At 42.2% G+C, this 15,527-nt stretch overlaps 1 protein-coding gene across 2 annotated transcripts in view; it reads left to right on the top strand.

Moving 5' to 3' along the window:
• Window positions 1-2,793: 2,793 nt before the first annotated feature.
• Window positions 2,794-15,527, top strand: part of MDGA2 (MAM domain containing glycosylphosphatidylinositol anchor 2) — an 878,646-nt gene continuing 865,912 nt past the window's right edge. For both annotated transcript variants that reach the window (XR_006818839.1, XM_046010033.1), the window contains exon 1: window positions 2,794-3,581. Coding sequence is in view for 1 of the 2 variants with exons in the window: in XM_046010033.1 (XP_045865989.1) it covers window positions 3,302-3,581 (280 nt within the window). In the remaining variant the exon portion in view is untranslated. The remainder of the gene's footprint in view (window positions 3,582-15,527) is intronic.

Below are 15,527 nucleotides of genomic sequence, written 5' to 3'. Positions count from 1 at the left end.
CCACCTAGTGCCCTGGGACTTTACTTATATAATACCCATAGTAGTGGTGCATGTGTTGACTAACACACCCTGTCCACTATGTGTGTTTCTTAAAGGAAGGGATTCTGTCTTATATATTTTTGTATGTTTAAAATCCAGAATTAGGCCTGGCCCAGAGTACAAACATCTGACTGTTTCCTCAACTGAAATAAATTCTTCAATGTCCAGGTTCTCTAAGTTCTCTCCAAGCTCCAAAGAGTTCATTCAGGAACTGCTGAGGTTTCCACGGGTGTATGGTTCTTCCCTAGGCTGAGATGTGCACTACGTGGAAAATAAAGGCCCTGAGTTCCCAAAGCTTATGTTCTAATGTTCAAGGATAAGGAAAAAATTCTCCATTAGGGATAGTCACTTAGTCTGGATTCCTTTGTCAATGCGATACACTGAGATTCTGTGATAATAAGATATTTAAATCTAGAGTTCTGCAAACAGTCAAAGGGCCTAGGATTCCATAAATAAGAACACCTCCCTACCCTGCCCCCCCCAAAAAGAACAGTGCCAGTATGCAGGTGAAGTACATTTGCAGAAGTACATCTGCAGTTTGCAGAACATGAGCAGCTAAAATCTGGAAGTACCTCATGGACATATCGTGAGCTGCCATCTGAGAGTTGCAGTTTACTGTCCCTTGAAGCTGCTGTGCTGTACTACGCAGGAATGATTTACTTTTAAAAAGACAGATCTTCAGAAACCTAAGACAATTCCTACTGCCCACCTTCCCTACACAAATGACTAGTGAACTTCATTCTCTTGAGAAATGCCACATTGAGTTTTACTTCTAAAATGATACTTAATTCCATCCTTGAAAGTGGTGTTTCATAAAGAAGGGGTCCCCAACAACATGTGAGGCATCCATTGGGCCCCTCTCAACATTCTTGGTTCCTCCTGTCTTGGAAAGCCAGAGGGTAAGCGCTAGATCACACCCTAAAAAGATAATATACATAATTCACTTAATTGAGTTAAAGGACCTCATTGGAGACAATGGGGACTATTCATTTTCATGTGTTTGGAGTTCCCTCCCCACAGCAGAAGTAGCAGGGGGAGAGGGAACTGCAGTATGTTATGTTAATTTATTATGGGAGCAGATAAATGAATACTATGCTCCAGATTCTCCATAGCAATTACTTTTGTTACCCATGTATAAATGCACGTTTTTAGCTATTTTAATCACTTCCTTATCCATATACCGTTTGAATAGTGAAGAATATATTCAAAAAAGTGAATTGCACGCAGGAAGCACTAATTATTGTGGTTATAAAAACAACTCACAAACCACTTCACAAACCACTTCCCAGTTTTCCCTATCAAAATTTGGTTAAGTATTTCTACACTCGCTCCAATGTAAATTAAAGATGCCTCGAATTTTCTAATCCTTTTGCAACTACGAATTTCTTAAACTCAGTATCAGAACTAGGTAGCTCTGCTCCCAATGAGAGTCTGTCTTTCACAAAAGAGAAAAGATTTTCAAAGCAGCTAACTTTAGTAGGAGATGTTGCATATTAAATAAACTAAGCTCTGAACTCCTAGTGTTTCTCTCCTAGAGAGGAGAGACACCTCATTGCCACGATGACCACATTTCCATTTAAAAGGACGGAAATGGGGAAGAAACGAAGGCACTTCCAAGTGCCTGGCCTGTTCTGCCCTCTAGTCAAGCAAAACGGGTCCTGGAAGACCTTGGGCGGCGGGGAGGAGGAGATAGTGTGTTGTTAATTACCCTGATCTAGGCTGGTAGCCGGCCCTCCCGCGTGCAAGCGCAAACAGCGGCATCAAGCATAACAACGGCGGTCTGCCGCCGCGGAGCTCCCAGAGTCCGGGGAGGGCCTCGGCGGGGAAAGCTGGAGGCCGGACGCGGAGCCTCTCGGCGCTGTCCATACTGATGAGCTCCTCGGCTGACACAGGCAGGCAGAGCGAAGGCGGAGCAGAGGAGGCAGAGGAGGCGCGGAGGCAGGCGGCTGAGCCGCGCACCCGGCTTTGACGTCGCCCAGCTGCGGCTAGCAGCTCGCGCTCTCAGCACGTAGCGCGCAACGTGACCACACACAGCCTCCCTCTCGGGCAGCCCGGCAGCCCGTCCGCCTGCTTTCGGCTTCGCCCTCCTCTTCCACCCCCTCCTCTAGCCTCCGTGGCGCGCACTCCCGCGCACACCCAGGGATTCCGGCCGGCGTCGAGCCCTGGGCGCTCCGCCGCGCGGCCCGGCATCTCTGCCGCAGCTGGGGCCCGACCCGCGCGGCCACGCAGCTGGGTGTCCTCCTCGGGCGGCCGCTCCCGCGTTCAGCTCTGGATGCCAGCACTACGTTAGCCCAGGCGGGGAACCCCTTCTGCGGCTCCCTCCTCTAAACTCCCGCCTGTCCCGACCGCCCCCACCCCTCCACCTGGCGGGGGCGGCGCGGAAGCCAAGAGGACGCGCGCGGTGTCGGTGGGCACGCGTAGACGTGTGTGCGGATCCGGTCTCTGCTTGGCATTCTCCCTTTTTCGCAAGTGGCGGTGCCTGGACTCTGCTTTCTGCTCCCGGAATTGGTGCGGCCGCCCGGAGCCCCTTCTTCGCTGGCAGGGCGCTAACGGCTATTTTGGAGAACGGTGGTGGCGGCGGCGGCGGCGGCGGCTGAGGCTGGTGCCCGAGAGAGCTCCAGACGCACACTCCGCTCCGCGTCGGTCCCTCTCCTCCTTCTTCCCCCTCCTCTCATCCCGTCCTCCCCACCCCCGGCCCCCTAGCCCCACTCCTCCTCTTCCTCCTCCTCTTCCTCCTCCTCTTCCTCCTCCTCTTCCTCCTCTCTCTGCTCGGCGATGCGAGCCTGTATCGTGTAACAGGATTGGCGTTGCAATGGCAACTGATGGAATGGGGGAAGGCAAGACAGCAGGGCTGGGGGCTCCGGACTGCGGGCGGGCGGGCCGCTGCCGCCGCTTGACACTGCTCCGGGGACCTTCGCGAGTTACTTTGTAAAGGCGAACCCAGGCGAGGACGCCCCTGCTCGGTGCCCCGAGTCAGAGGCCACTTCCTGCTCCGTGGCTGCCCGCGTCAGGCTCGCACCGCTCGGCACCCCCGGACCCTGGCTCGCGCCCGCTGCCAGCCCAGAGCGCCGCCGCCGCCGTAGCTGCGGAGACTCGAGCCCGATCCCCTGAAGAACACTTCGCCTCACGGCCACCTTCCCATCACGCCCCCTGCTCCTCCCCGGCGTCTGCGATTTTCCCAGGCGCCCGGTGTGAGTGCGGCGTGCGTGTGAGTGTGTGTCAGGGTATTGTGCTGTGTGTGTGTGTGTGTGTGTGTGTGTGCATGAGTGTGGGGTGTGCGGGGCTCCTGCGCTCCGCTCACGGACGCCGCCGGGGAAGGACGGACGGACGGCGCTTTCTTCTTCGGCGAGCGGTTCCCGGGCACCTCGGCTCGGCCCGGGCGCGAGTGGAGCGCGCTCGACTAGCCGCCGGCCTCCGGAAGGTCCCGCTGCGTACCCCCTGGGCTGGATATGTTCATGTTCACGTGAAGATGGATTTAGTGTACGGTCTCGTGTGGCTGCTGACAGTCCTCCTGGAGGGGATCTCTGGCCAAGGAGTATACGGTGAGTGGAATAGCGACGCTATCGTGACCTTGTGATTCTTAGGCAAGATGGGCTGGCGAGCGAAAATGCACGACTCGCACCGTTCCGGGGCCCCTCCCGGCGTGGTGTTTGATTTACACTTCATCACGTTATTGGGAGCCGTAAGGAGGCAGCGAGCGTGCTGCGGATTGGGTTGCGAGCCGCTCCCCCAGCGTCTCGGCTGGGGCTGGGAGTTGGGTCGAGCCGGCAACATAGTACTCTTGCGAATGAGTGGCTTTGCGCTTGATTTATCCCCGCTAGGGCCCCGAGCTCTAGCAGTCTTTGATTTAATAATCATTTGGCTCCTTGCATTGCCGCGGTGTCGGTGCCGCGGTTTCCCCTGAAGGGAAGCTTCGAATGTGACCCCAGTGAGCTTCCCATCCCTCTCTGTCTCCCGCTTTTTCCTTCTCTCCTCCTTTTCTTTCTTTCCTCTTTTTCTTTCTTTCTTTTTCTTTCTTTTTTTCTTCTTTCTTTCTTTCTTTCTTTTTTTTTCTTTTTTTTTTTTTTTTTTTTGGTGAATGCCTCTATGACTTGATTTTCCGGCTCAGGAAGTGGGGTTACAGTTGAGTTGCGTTCTGCACCAGCGTTGCCATGAATACTGACTTGGGGAGGGGAAAATAGCAGGCAAGACTCTCGATGCCAGACACAATTAAGGGACATGTTTATGTGAATGGATGAGCAAAATGCATGAATGAACGGATGGCCAAGTCCGCGCGCGTCTGGGCCCCGGGGCAGGACACCAGCTCGCAGCAACAGGAACACAACCTCAGTTTTCTGGAAAACCCAGGTCTGGGCGGGTTAGGACCAAGAGAAGGGCGAGCTTGTTAATTTGGAGATTTTTAAGCCCTCAGGAGCAAATCCAGGTTCCTTTGCCTGTCAGCAGTTGGCACCCTTGGCTTTCGGGACTGAAAGATAGACTCACACACACATACCCAGGCTCTGGTTGAAATGTGGGTCTTTTCCCGGGACAAGCAGGCAGTGCCACAAGGGGAACATAACTTTTATCTCAAAGATATGGTAGAGAGGTTAGGAGAATAGCTCTTGAGGGTACAGCAGGCCAAAACTCTCCCACAGCTCCCCTACGGTCCATGTGTGCTGGAAATCAACCTACTACCTTCGTTGTCTATCAAAGTGCTGGCGGGGTTTGGACCCCAGCACTGCAGTGCTAGGTCAATGGCTGTTCTGGAGCAAAGGGCAGGAGTGTTTGTGGAAATGTCAGAGCTCTCCCTGTAGACCCTAGAACTTACTGCAGAGAGGGCATGGGTGCAAGGGGACCTTGAATACTCAAACTCTCTGGGAATGTAATGTGCGCCCTGGGTAGATGCTTGGGAAGGGATGGGGGAGATCCCATAGTAGCTTTTACTGTCTCCACTGTGTTCTTCCTGGTCTGAGCAGTGGGAGGGGGTGGCCCGGAGGGGGTCTAGAGCCAGGAACTCCATCTGCCACTCCCCTTTCCTGTCTTACTAATTCCCTTTTTGGCATGGGCCAGGAAAATTTCACGTTCTCCCACTTACAGACATCTTAATTTCCTTTCTCTACCCATCCCCTCATTACCAAATGAAAGAGAACTTGCTTGAGGGAGGTGGTGGTGGTGTTTGTGTGTGTATAAGGGAGATGTTGAGACTCCAGGCAGACCTTACTGCTTGGCTGACAGCAGAAGGTGAGGCACTGAGGAAGGCAGGGATTAATTTAGTGCTCTTTTGACTTCTGCTGGTCTCTGGTGTCCCTGAGATGAGAGTGGCTGAGATTCTAGGGATGGAGGAACGCTGAAAGTAGAGGTTTCTCAAGAAGCTATTCCTTAGCGTGAGGGAGACTGGATTCCTTTTATCTCATGTCTAAGTCATTTATTTCTCTTCCATTTGTTAGGACCATCCCAGTTAAAAGGATTTAAAAAAAAAACAACTGTATGTGTGTATGGTGTGTGTGTGTGTGTGTGTGTAGGAGATAATGAGAAGTTAGAAAGATTGGGGGGACAGGACGTGCTAGAACTGTCTGGATTAGAAAGGTACGGTACCATTTTCCTGTCACTTTTTGTCATTCAGATTATTGTCCTGGCAAGTTTCATGTTGGGCAGTGGAAAAGGGTAAGATGTAGGAGTGGAGATAAGTAGGAAACAATTACATGGAAATAATGCCAATGGTGCTTAACAAAAAAGGGGGAGGCAGTTCTGCTACTGAACTGATCTTTGTGATGAAAGCGGTGGTCTTGTTTTGTTTGTTTTCTTTTAATATTGATGTGGGTATTAGGCATCTGACTTGGAATGGAATGGGGTTTGTATGAAAATCAATCAGCAACCTTGGTCGTTATAAATGCAACAGCTATTAGGTGGGTGAACAAATATATTGTTACTTTTTAAGTATGTCTTAGCACAAGTTAGGTTCTTACAGTGGGAATCCCTAACCTTCAGCATCAGCATCACCTGGGAACTTGTTAGAAATGCAAATTCTCAGGCCCCTCACCTTTCTAAATCAGAAATTCTGGATGTGGGACCCAGCAGTCTGTGTTCATGACCTCAGGCCATGATGACTGTGATGCTTGCTGAAGTTTGAGAACCACCAATATGGACTTAAAATTTCATTGCTGACTTTGTAAACCATGACCTTTGTTAATCTAAAGTCGTTTGAATTTTATTAGTGAAAGTGTGTGAAGAGAACAGGTTTTTTTTTTTTTTAATTTAGGTATAAAATATTGATCAATTGTGAAAAGGACACAGAAGAGTTAGTGTAAGGTTATAGATGTGTTTTGAACATTTTACATGGAAAGCCTTGAAAATGAATAAATAAAAAGGGCAATTATAAGCAGACTTTAAGACCTACATAGGAACTTTGCTACCATAAAAATCTGTATCGCTTTATCCTTTTGTCTGTGTTTGCTAATGAAAACCATTCATGTAACACACAAAGTATTATTTCTTAATTTTGTCTTCTAGTAGCCAGCTTAAAGAAGTAAAAATTGTGTGTAAATCAAGCAAAATTATTTCTTTGCAGCCTCAAATTAACTTCTTGATTTAGTAATTCAGGGTTTGTTTTTTTTTAAACCGAATATTTGTTTTAAGGCACAGATGATATTATCTTGAGTTACTATAATCTTCTTTCTCTTATGTTCAATCAACTTGACACCATGTGCAATACTTATGTGTGAAAGTTTATGCTGTAGACCTAGAACTTATTGTCATTTATCTTGGGATATTGCTCAGCAAACTAACTGCACACTAGCTGAGATTTGCAATGTGTGGCATTTGGGTAAGGGAAATTATCCTTCACTTCCACCTATCTCCTGACCTCCACCAATAATTTTGATGTCATTTAAAAAAGACATTAAAAAACTGACATTTTTCCTGTTGATTTCTTAGATACTCTGTATCAGTCATGGCATCGCAGTGATATAAATTGTTTGAAAACACTTCTGAAAGGAAAATCGCAAAAAAAGAATTTTTTTATAATAGAGCTGCATCAGAAGAGTTGATGTGGACTTCCTGAAATAAATGTTAACTATTTTGATGGATAATGGTCATTTGGAGATATCTGTATTTGTGTTGTTTTTAAAATCCATTTTCTTGAGTTACAGATTTGACTTTCTTGAAGTTTAGATAGTTATTTGCATTCAAAAATTTTTTCCTCAAAAGAGTCTTCGAATTTTAGTGTTTTAATTTTAATTTTCCTTACGCTGAAAACCAAAGTCATTAAATGAACAGTAAAATGGTATCCATTGCTGGCATTATTTTGTTGGACTTCCCTTGTATGAAGTTTAGGATAACTAATTAAACATAGCATCAAAGGTCATAGTAAATCCCAGCTATGTGTCTATTTAACTGAAGTACCTAGAACCAAGTGATCCAAAGCATTTTTCCAGTTTTGAAAGTTTTCTTTGTAAGTTATTCTGTGTCATAAATTGTTTGGGCTGTTTAACTATGTTTTCTTTTCTTTTTCTTTTTAAAGATTTTATTTATTTATTTATTTAGCAGAGTGGGGGGAGAGAAGCAGTAGGAGGGAAGGAGAGAGAGAATCTCAAGCAGACTTCGTGCTGAGAACGGAGAGGGTCATGAGACTCCACCTCACTAGCCTGAGATCCTGACCTGAGCCGAAATCAAGAGTCAGATGCTTAACCTACTGAGCCACCCAGGCACTCCCTAACTGTGTTTTCTAGAGATCCTCTTGGTAAAGCAGCATACTGAGAATTGTATCTCCTAGTAAACTTCTCAGTTGTTTTGCTAACGATAAAAACAGCTCTATTGCCACACACTGTATTTTTACTTCTGACCCATCAGGTCCTTAATTTCCAAGGAGGCTCATGAAAGATTATAAATGCATTAGTACAAGACAAATCTACAAATGAAAAACAGAATTATAGTCTCAGCCTGAGTAGTTTTTAATGGGAGCCAACCAAATCAGCCAATGACTGGGTATCCTGAAATGGTTAATGCACCCTCTATAAATAGCTCCCAGGATGTGCCAGAAGCAATAAACAGGGTAAGTTTATCAAACATACTATAGTCACTCAATTCCAGTAATATCAATTATAGCAAGCTTTATTCACTCAATTCCAGTAATGTCAGTTAATATCATATAATTTAGGGATGACATCCCAGGCAGTAGCTGTATAGAGAAGAGTTGGTGGAATTGAGAATCAGGGGATAAGGTGGATAGGAAGGGTCTGGAAGGTATTTCAGATTGTCAGGGGGTTGAATCTGAATGGATAGATTGACCCAAAAGGTTAGGTGCTCTGGAACATCTGTTGACCATTACATCCAGTCCCAGGATATTGCCATCCTCATGGCAAATTTGTTCCAAGTGCACTGAATTGTGATTTTTGTCCAGTTCGAGTTTGGAGATCCTATTATATCATATGCTGCTTTTGACTGAACACGTATTTAGGGTGTCAGCCTGTGGGAGAAGAGGCGGATAAGACTTTAATAAGTGTTGCTGAAAAAAAAAATTGGTCTGAAGCTCTATCACATGTAGTCAGCTTTTTCTGTCTTTCCACTTCTTACCCCACTGTCCCTACCTGCTCATACACATTCACAGACTAATACCATCACATCACCACCTTGGCCACCATCACAAGGAAAAGTGACCTGCCCTTTGTAACCAGGATTATTTTTGTTCATTCAGAGTCGTCCTTGCTGGCCACGTTACTGAGAATTCACAAGTAAAATGGGCAGATTATTTTATGTAGTATTACTTGCTCGTGTCTTATAAATCCCTAGGAAAGTCCTTAAGTGGTCTATTAAGTATTTGGATTGAGCAGGTCGTATGTCAAACCTAAGGAATCATTTTCTAGAGAATAAGTCAGAAAGGATTCCAGGGTTCAAATAATTAAGAATCAGAAGTAAACATTTAGAAATGAAGTTCTGGTGAATAAATGTCACAAAAGAAATCCAAGGAAGGCTTTTTTTTCATGATCTTGATTTCTTGGCTTAATTTTATTGTCGCTTATTCTGACTCTTCTTATTGATACTGTAGAATTATTATTATCTTGTGTGTGTGTATTACAAGGTGAACCCCTGAAGTCTTCTTTGAGAAGCAGGATACAAGCAAAGTTTTCTGAAAGAACATGTTCTGTATTCTTTGAAAAGTTAGTTTTGATGTGATTGTGGTAGCACACATGGAGATGGGACTTACCAGCATGAGTCTTAGGAGTCGAGTTTATGTCTTTTTGAGACAGTGTTAGGAACTGTGGTCCTGGGTTGTTTTCCAGCTGTAGAGGTGATTCCTCATTCACATTCTTTGGTCTGGTCCTCGTGCTTTGGGAAGTCTTGAGGGAGTTGGTTTTAAGGCTTGTAACTGACAAAGGCAGAGGCAAATAGCAAACATACCCACCTGGTTCTAATGTTGATGCTGGTGTTTAGCAGCTGCAGTAAACTAAGTGTTTGGGCTCTCAGCTGGGAGCTGAATTGGAGCATGTCTTACTCTCTTTTTAGGCTATTTTGGAAAGATAAGCAGAGTATTGTATTGAGTGCATTTCAGGTATGAATAGGGTGAACATTTTCAGCTCCATTGTAATTGCTGTTAACTGAATAGTTCCACAAAATGAAATTTCATTTCTTTGTCTCCATGTCAGTGTAAACACACAATTTACAGCAGACGAAATGATGGCATTTGTAGAAAACTGTGTCCTATTTTTATTTTTGAACCCAGCTAATAAACTTTTGGGCCTCTACAATCACAAAGTTGTAAGTGAGCAGAGACTTTAAGATATTATTGAACCTACCCACTAATTTAAGATATAATATGTCAGTCAAACAGTGGTCTTAGGTTGTTTGTGAGATTTGTTTACAGAAAGAAATTTCACAACTCTTTCAGAATCCAGGCACATGCATTGGATGGATTTTTTTTTTTTTTCAACTTACTAATAGAGCCCCTCATGTTCCATTATGGGGCATGCACTTTTCCATTTTATGCTAGTACAGTTCCATTTCTTTCTTAACTCTACCATCTTGCACTGATGCCAGGTAAGCTCTTTTTATATTGGTTTCTTTCTACTTTTCCAAGACACTATGCCTTTTCTAATCTTGGTTTTAAAACACTTTAGTTCCTTTTCTCTTAATATCATTGATTGAATTCAGTAGAAGATGATTTTCACTTTATAATCCAAATCGTACATTCCCCAGAAGTTTATAATCACAGAAAAGGATTTCAAATATTAGGAGCATATTTTTGGTCTATTACACATTTACTGTAAGTGTATTAATTAAAGACATATTATTAGGTAGGAACAAGGATACTGGAAATAATGATGTAACTTATTCTTGTCTTTTAGTGTGTAACCTTTATAACTTTTCATAAAAATAGGAGATATCAGTTTCTTACTGTTCCACTCAAAATTATCCCAAAGATTGCTGTGTGCTTGACAGATAGGGTCAAGTATGTGACATGTTACCATACCTACAAGCGGCATATTTTTTGTCTTATTCTTATGTAATGAGAATGGGAGGGATAAAAAATAATTGAGTGATCCTGTGGAAAGGAAAACATGTCTGTCTGAAAGAGGAAAGGTTGGTTCATAGCCAGGCCTCCTAGAGTCCTAAAGGACAGCACTGAAGGCAGCTGAGATCTCAAAGAGGTAAGTAGAAAATAGGATGTCAGCCTGAAAATGCTGTTAGGAATATGTATCTGCACTTTAAATAATGGTAAAAGCAAAATCATTTTTTTCTAAAGTAATCAGAACTTTATTCATGTGTGTCAAACAGAAGAAGTAAAATGGTTGCCATCTGACTGAAGAACATCGTCAGGGAGAATTTCCTGATCTGAAAGGGAAAGATCAGGAGCTCTGAAATGGAGCCTATGGTCCCTGTGGACCAGATTATCCTGACTGCTAATTAATTGTAGGACTCAGGTACATAAGGAGAGACAGGAACAGATTAAGCATCAAGACATTCTGTCTATTATTTTGAGTAGAAGTGTGTACTGAGTCCATACCTTGCCTCAGGTAGATTTCCTCCTGAAGAAGAGAAGGCTCCTGTGAGTATCCTGAGAAAGATAAAAAATCTGAGGAAGATATGCAGCTTTTCGGAAACTATGGCCAGTGGGGATTCTGCACAGATTCTGGGCAGATGTAGGGGAAGTTCTGGTAATTCAGTCAACACATTAACGTATTACTGCTGTGGGTAACACATGTGGCTGCGTGAAGGGCTGTGAACGCAGAGAGTTTACAAGTTAACTGAAGAGATAAAACTAAATGGAATATGGAGTAAGACTATGAGAAACATATAAATTTGTGCCTAAACAAAAGAGAGCAATTACAGTAGGTGTCATGGTTGGAGGAAACTAAAAAAAGCCGATCCACCATACGTTGAGTGTTGAAAGTGGGTTGGCATAATATAGGTAACAAAGAAGGAAAAGACATTGCTACAGCGTGGATCCCAGCTGTGGGAATAGTGGTACAGAAAGAAAAGTAACTCTAGAAACTCTAAGAAAACCTAAGCTATTTCTCCAAAGTATGCCCCAACTAGAAAGATGTTATCCATCATTTAACCTCTCCCATCCCCCACAGAAGTCTGTAAGACTGGAAAATAAAATTTCATTGTGTGATACTCTAGAACTTGCTGAGATATTTAGGTCCACCAGGATTTGGGGTTTGTTCAGTTTGAAGCGGACTGAGTGCTCATTAGATAATAAGACAGTTGTGTTTAAAGTTCCTGGGAAATACTGTGCCCTTCTGGATTCTAGGCAGCCATAGGAAGCTTTGAACCTACACAGCAGCTCCTCTTGGAGTTAAAGTCAAAAGACTTTTCAAAGCCTTTTTAGAGTGCCTACTACTTAAAAGCAGCGAACCATGGGTCTAGAATGACTTGAAATATCATGTTGATTTTTACAAATGTATAGCCTGGGAGAGGAATGCATTGCCCTTATGAAAAGAGAGGTATGTGCTTTCATTATTGTTTTTTTTGAATCCTTGTGCAAAGCAGCACAATGTGGTAGAAAACAGGGAACTTGGACTTGCTCCTAGTTCAGCTGTTACTTTACTGGGTGACCATAGACAAAAATCTTAATCTTCTATCCGTTAGTTTCCACATCTCGTAAACTCTTAGGAAAGAGAGGTGTTATGTAAAGGATGGCAAGAGTAAGAATGTATGGTTGCTTTTTTATACCTGGGATAGACGGAGAGTGCATGGAAAGTGTTCCCCATCTTCTTAAAAAAGTATACGCAGGTGCTCTAGCAATTGGACCTCCTTAACAGGATGGCCATTTGGTTCTTAGAACCAGGTAAAGGGCTAGAAAGTATCAGAGAGCAAGTAATTTTTTCTGGAAAAAAATATTCCAGTGTGTCAGCCTAACAGAAAATAAGTGGTATATTTTAAAACAGTATATCTAATATTAATCTGTGCATGCAAATGCTACTTGATACTGCATCTCGTATACACACACGTATAGCTGACACTGCTCTTCAGGCTAACTCCCTTCTCTCCATCAGCATTACCCTGGAATTTCTCCTTTTGCTTCTTACTGATGGGGTGGTAGTGGGTAACTCCTATCCCCTCTCATTTAAGAGCTCCACTCAATATTAGTGTTACCTAAACTTTATGAGTTTATTTACGTATGTATATTCAAATGTATATATAAATCTTGCTTTAGTACCAAGAAGCAAGAATATTCCTAATGTTGTCGTGTCATTTTTGAGACGAAGTGAAAATTAGCAGTCTAAAAATATAAATTATCCAAGTGGAAAACAAGTAGGAATTATTTGTAAAAATATAAATATTTGAGAGTGTAAAAATAAAAACGGAAAATGAGAGTACATTACTAATGAGGCTATCCCATATTTATTGTGTAGCATCTAATCTTGACCCAAAAGTGACCCAAATTGCTGTTTTTCACCTACTCAACTAATCATTAAAAAAAACAACAACAACAAAAAAAACTTTTAGAATTAACTGAAAAGGCCAGGATCTTTTCAGCATTAAACTGTGACAGCTATATATATATAAGAAAACATTTTTCTACATAATGAATTTTTTTTAAAGAGTTTATTTATTTATTTGACAGACAGAGATCACAAGTAGGCAGAGAGGCAGGCAGAGAGAGAGGGGGAAGCAAGCTCCCTGCTGAGCAGAGAGAGCGGGGCTCCATCCTAGGACCCTGAGATCATGACCTGAGCCGAAGGCAGAGGCATTAACCCACTGAGCCACTCAGGCACCCCTACATAATGAATTTTAAGTATACTTGGCAAACACCATGTTTTTGAGGGTGATAGGTAGTTTATGTCAATAATCCCTATTCATATAGCGAATTATATAGGAAAAATTAAATAAGCTAGTCATTTGAGGGTTAAGATATTACTTAGATATTCGTTGGGAATATTGGGAATATATAGTGTAGCTCTGCTACAAAACCAAAAGGTCATATTTTCTCAGGACTTTAAATACACAACAAAATTATTAGTTGAGAATAATTTTCCCTATTATATGGAATGAACAATACTGGCTTTGTGAAGGAGGTCACTGTAAGCGTTTACATATGGTACATTCTGTAGTGTGCACAGATTTAACTGACGTGTAGTTTCGTGTAGTTTTAGAGTTCTCAGTCTTACTTTAGTGTTTTAGAATTAGTCAAGTTCTTATTTAGAAGTAGTAGAGTGATAATTTTATCCTGGTTTTGAACTTGCTCTTTGTTTTTCATAGTTATTCTACACTGCTGTTGTCATTCTCTCCTTGATTTATCATCTTGTTCATACTGGACTATTCACCTGTACCCTTTCCCTGTACAGAGCTGCTGTATTAAGTTTAAAGTTTTCAGTCTTACTTCACAATTAATCAAAGCTCAGTCTTTAGCTAATTTTGTTCTCACTTTGTCATGCATAGATTGATCTACGTATAATTACATAAGGAGATGCAACTCTCTTCCATTATGACCATTGCCTGCAATATTGTAAGCTACATGATGACATCATCATTGTGAAGACTGAGTTTTAGAAATTTCCTATTCTTTATCTAAGACAAGAATATCTCCCAATGGGCTGCAGCCTTTTATTCAGAGGCTACTTATTCTCTGATTATTTCCTGTGCTTCTCTGCAAACATCCCTCCAGTGGCAGCAGCTGGGGTTGAAAGTGGCCTTCTTTCTGCTCACTGTGATTTTGTAATTTTACCATTGAACTCTATTCTAATTATATGTGATTTGGGTTACCATTTCAAAAAGCATGTAAGTTTTTAGTTTTCTGTCATCATTAAAAACTTCGCTTGTTAATGCCTCAGATCTTCAAGCTTACTTATGCAAAGAAGTACTTTGAAACGTTTATGCTTTACCACCTCTCCAGTTTCAGAGAAAGTTAAAGAATCTTATCTATTGATCAGTGTCTGTCTAGATATAAATAGATATACACACACTACAAATATATATTTATATGTAGAGTATATGTGTACATGCTCTAAAAATATATTCACATATCTTAACTCTATTTAAGTATGTGTGAATGTGTGAGTGTGTTTGTATATCCATAGAGTGGGTGTCGTGGGTTAGTAGCTATACTTTTGATTAAGCAGGAGGAATCCAGTGGCTTTCCAGCTTTCCTTGCCAAGGTGACGCTGATTCAGTGTTAACAGCAGAACATGCAATCTCTTACCTAACTTTCATTTTGTTTTTAAATATCATTTTGTGATACTTTCATGTTCTTAATTGTTCACAGGTTTAAAATACTACTCTAGAAGCTCACATCACTTCTCTTCCCGTCTGTTTTTTTTTTTGCACTTGATAGGAGAGAAATGTTTCTTAGCTGCATAATAGCACTACGCTTGCAGTCTCTTTTACTTGCAGTACAGCGAGGAATACACTTGAAGCCCAATGTTACTGGTATGCTGAGAAGACCATCTCTCTTGTCTGTTAGCCAGGTCTTTATAGTAGGTCTTTCCCCCTTTTCTCTGTGTTCAAATTAGTCCATAAACTAAATTTAAGTAACTTGGATGATCTACCTTCTTTTTCCTTTTATTATTGAAAAATAATTTAAAAAGGATATAGTATTTTTTCCATAAAATAATTGCCATTTATTAATTGTCTACTATTGTCATACCTTGTACTAGGAGTTTTATGTCTGTTGTGCTATACTTTAATCTTGGAATGAGATGGATGAGAAATTAAATAATCATTGGATGGTTACTGTTGACTAAATTTGGAATCAGATTTGAAGTATATGTAAAAATAAATATTTGTATTCTTATGTGTACTATTAAGTTACATTCATGTATGTGGGTGTTTATAACTATGATTAAAACATGCAAGTTAGCTAGCTCATGTTCCATGCATGAAACTTACCTCAAACAGTGTATGTTTGAAATGCAAATTGGGTAAATTCTAGCTTTTTGCCTGAGGAAAGTATATAGGTAGTTAATGTCAGCATTTTATATCATGCAGTTTTCTTTCTTAGAAAAGAGGTTAGGATTTATAATTTTGGGGTTTTTTCCCCCTTTTTTTTTAGAACCAAAATGCCCATACTG

The sequence above is a fragment of the Meles meles genome, chromosome 6 (genome assembly GCF_922984935.1).
Source record: "Meles meles chromosome 6, mMelMel3.1 paternal haplotype, whole genome shotgun sequence".
In the NCBI taxonomy this organism is placed as follows: domain Eukaryota; kingdom Metazoa; phylum Chordata; class Mammalia; order Carnivora; family Mustelidae; genus Meles; species Meles meles.
The sequence above is the reverse complement of the archived record's forward strand: the minus strand, read 5'-3'. Positions and strand labels throughout refer to the sequence as shown.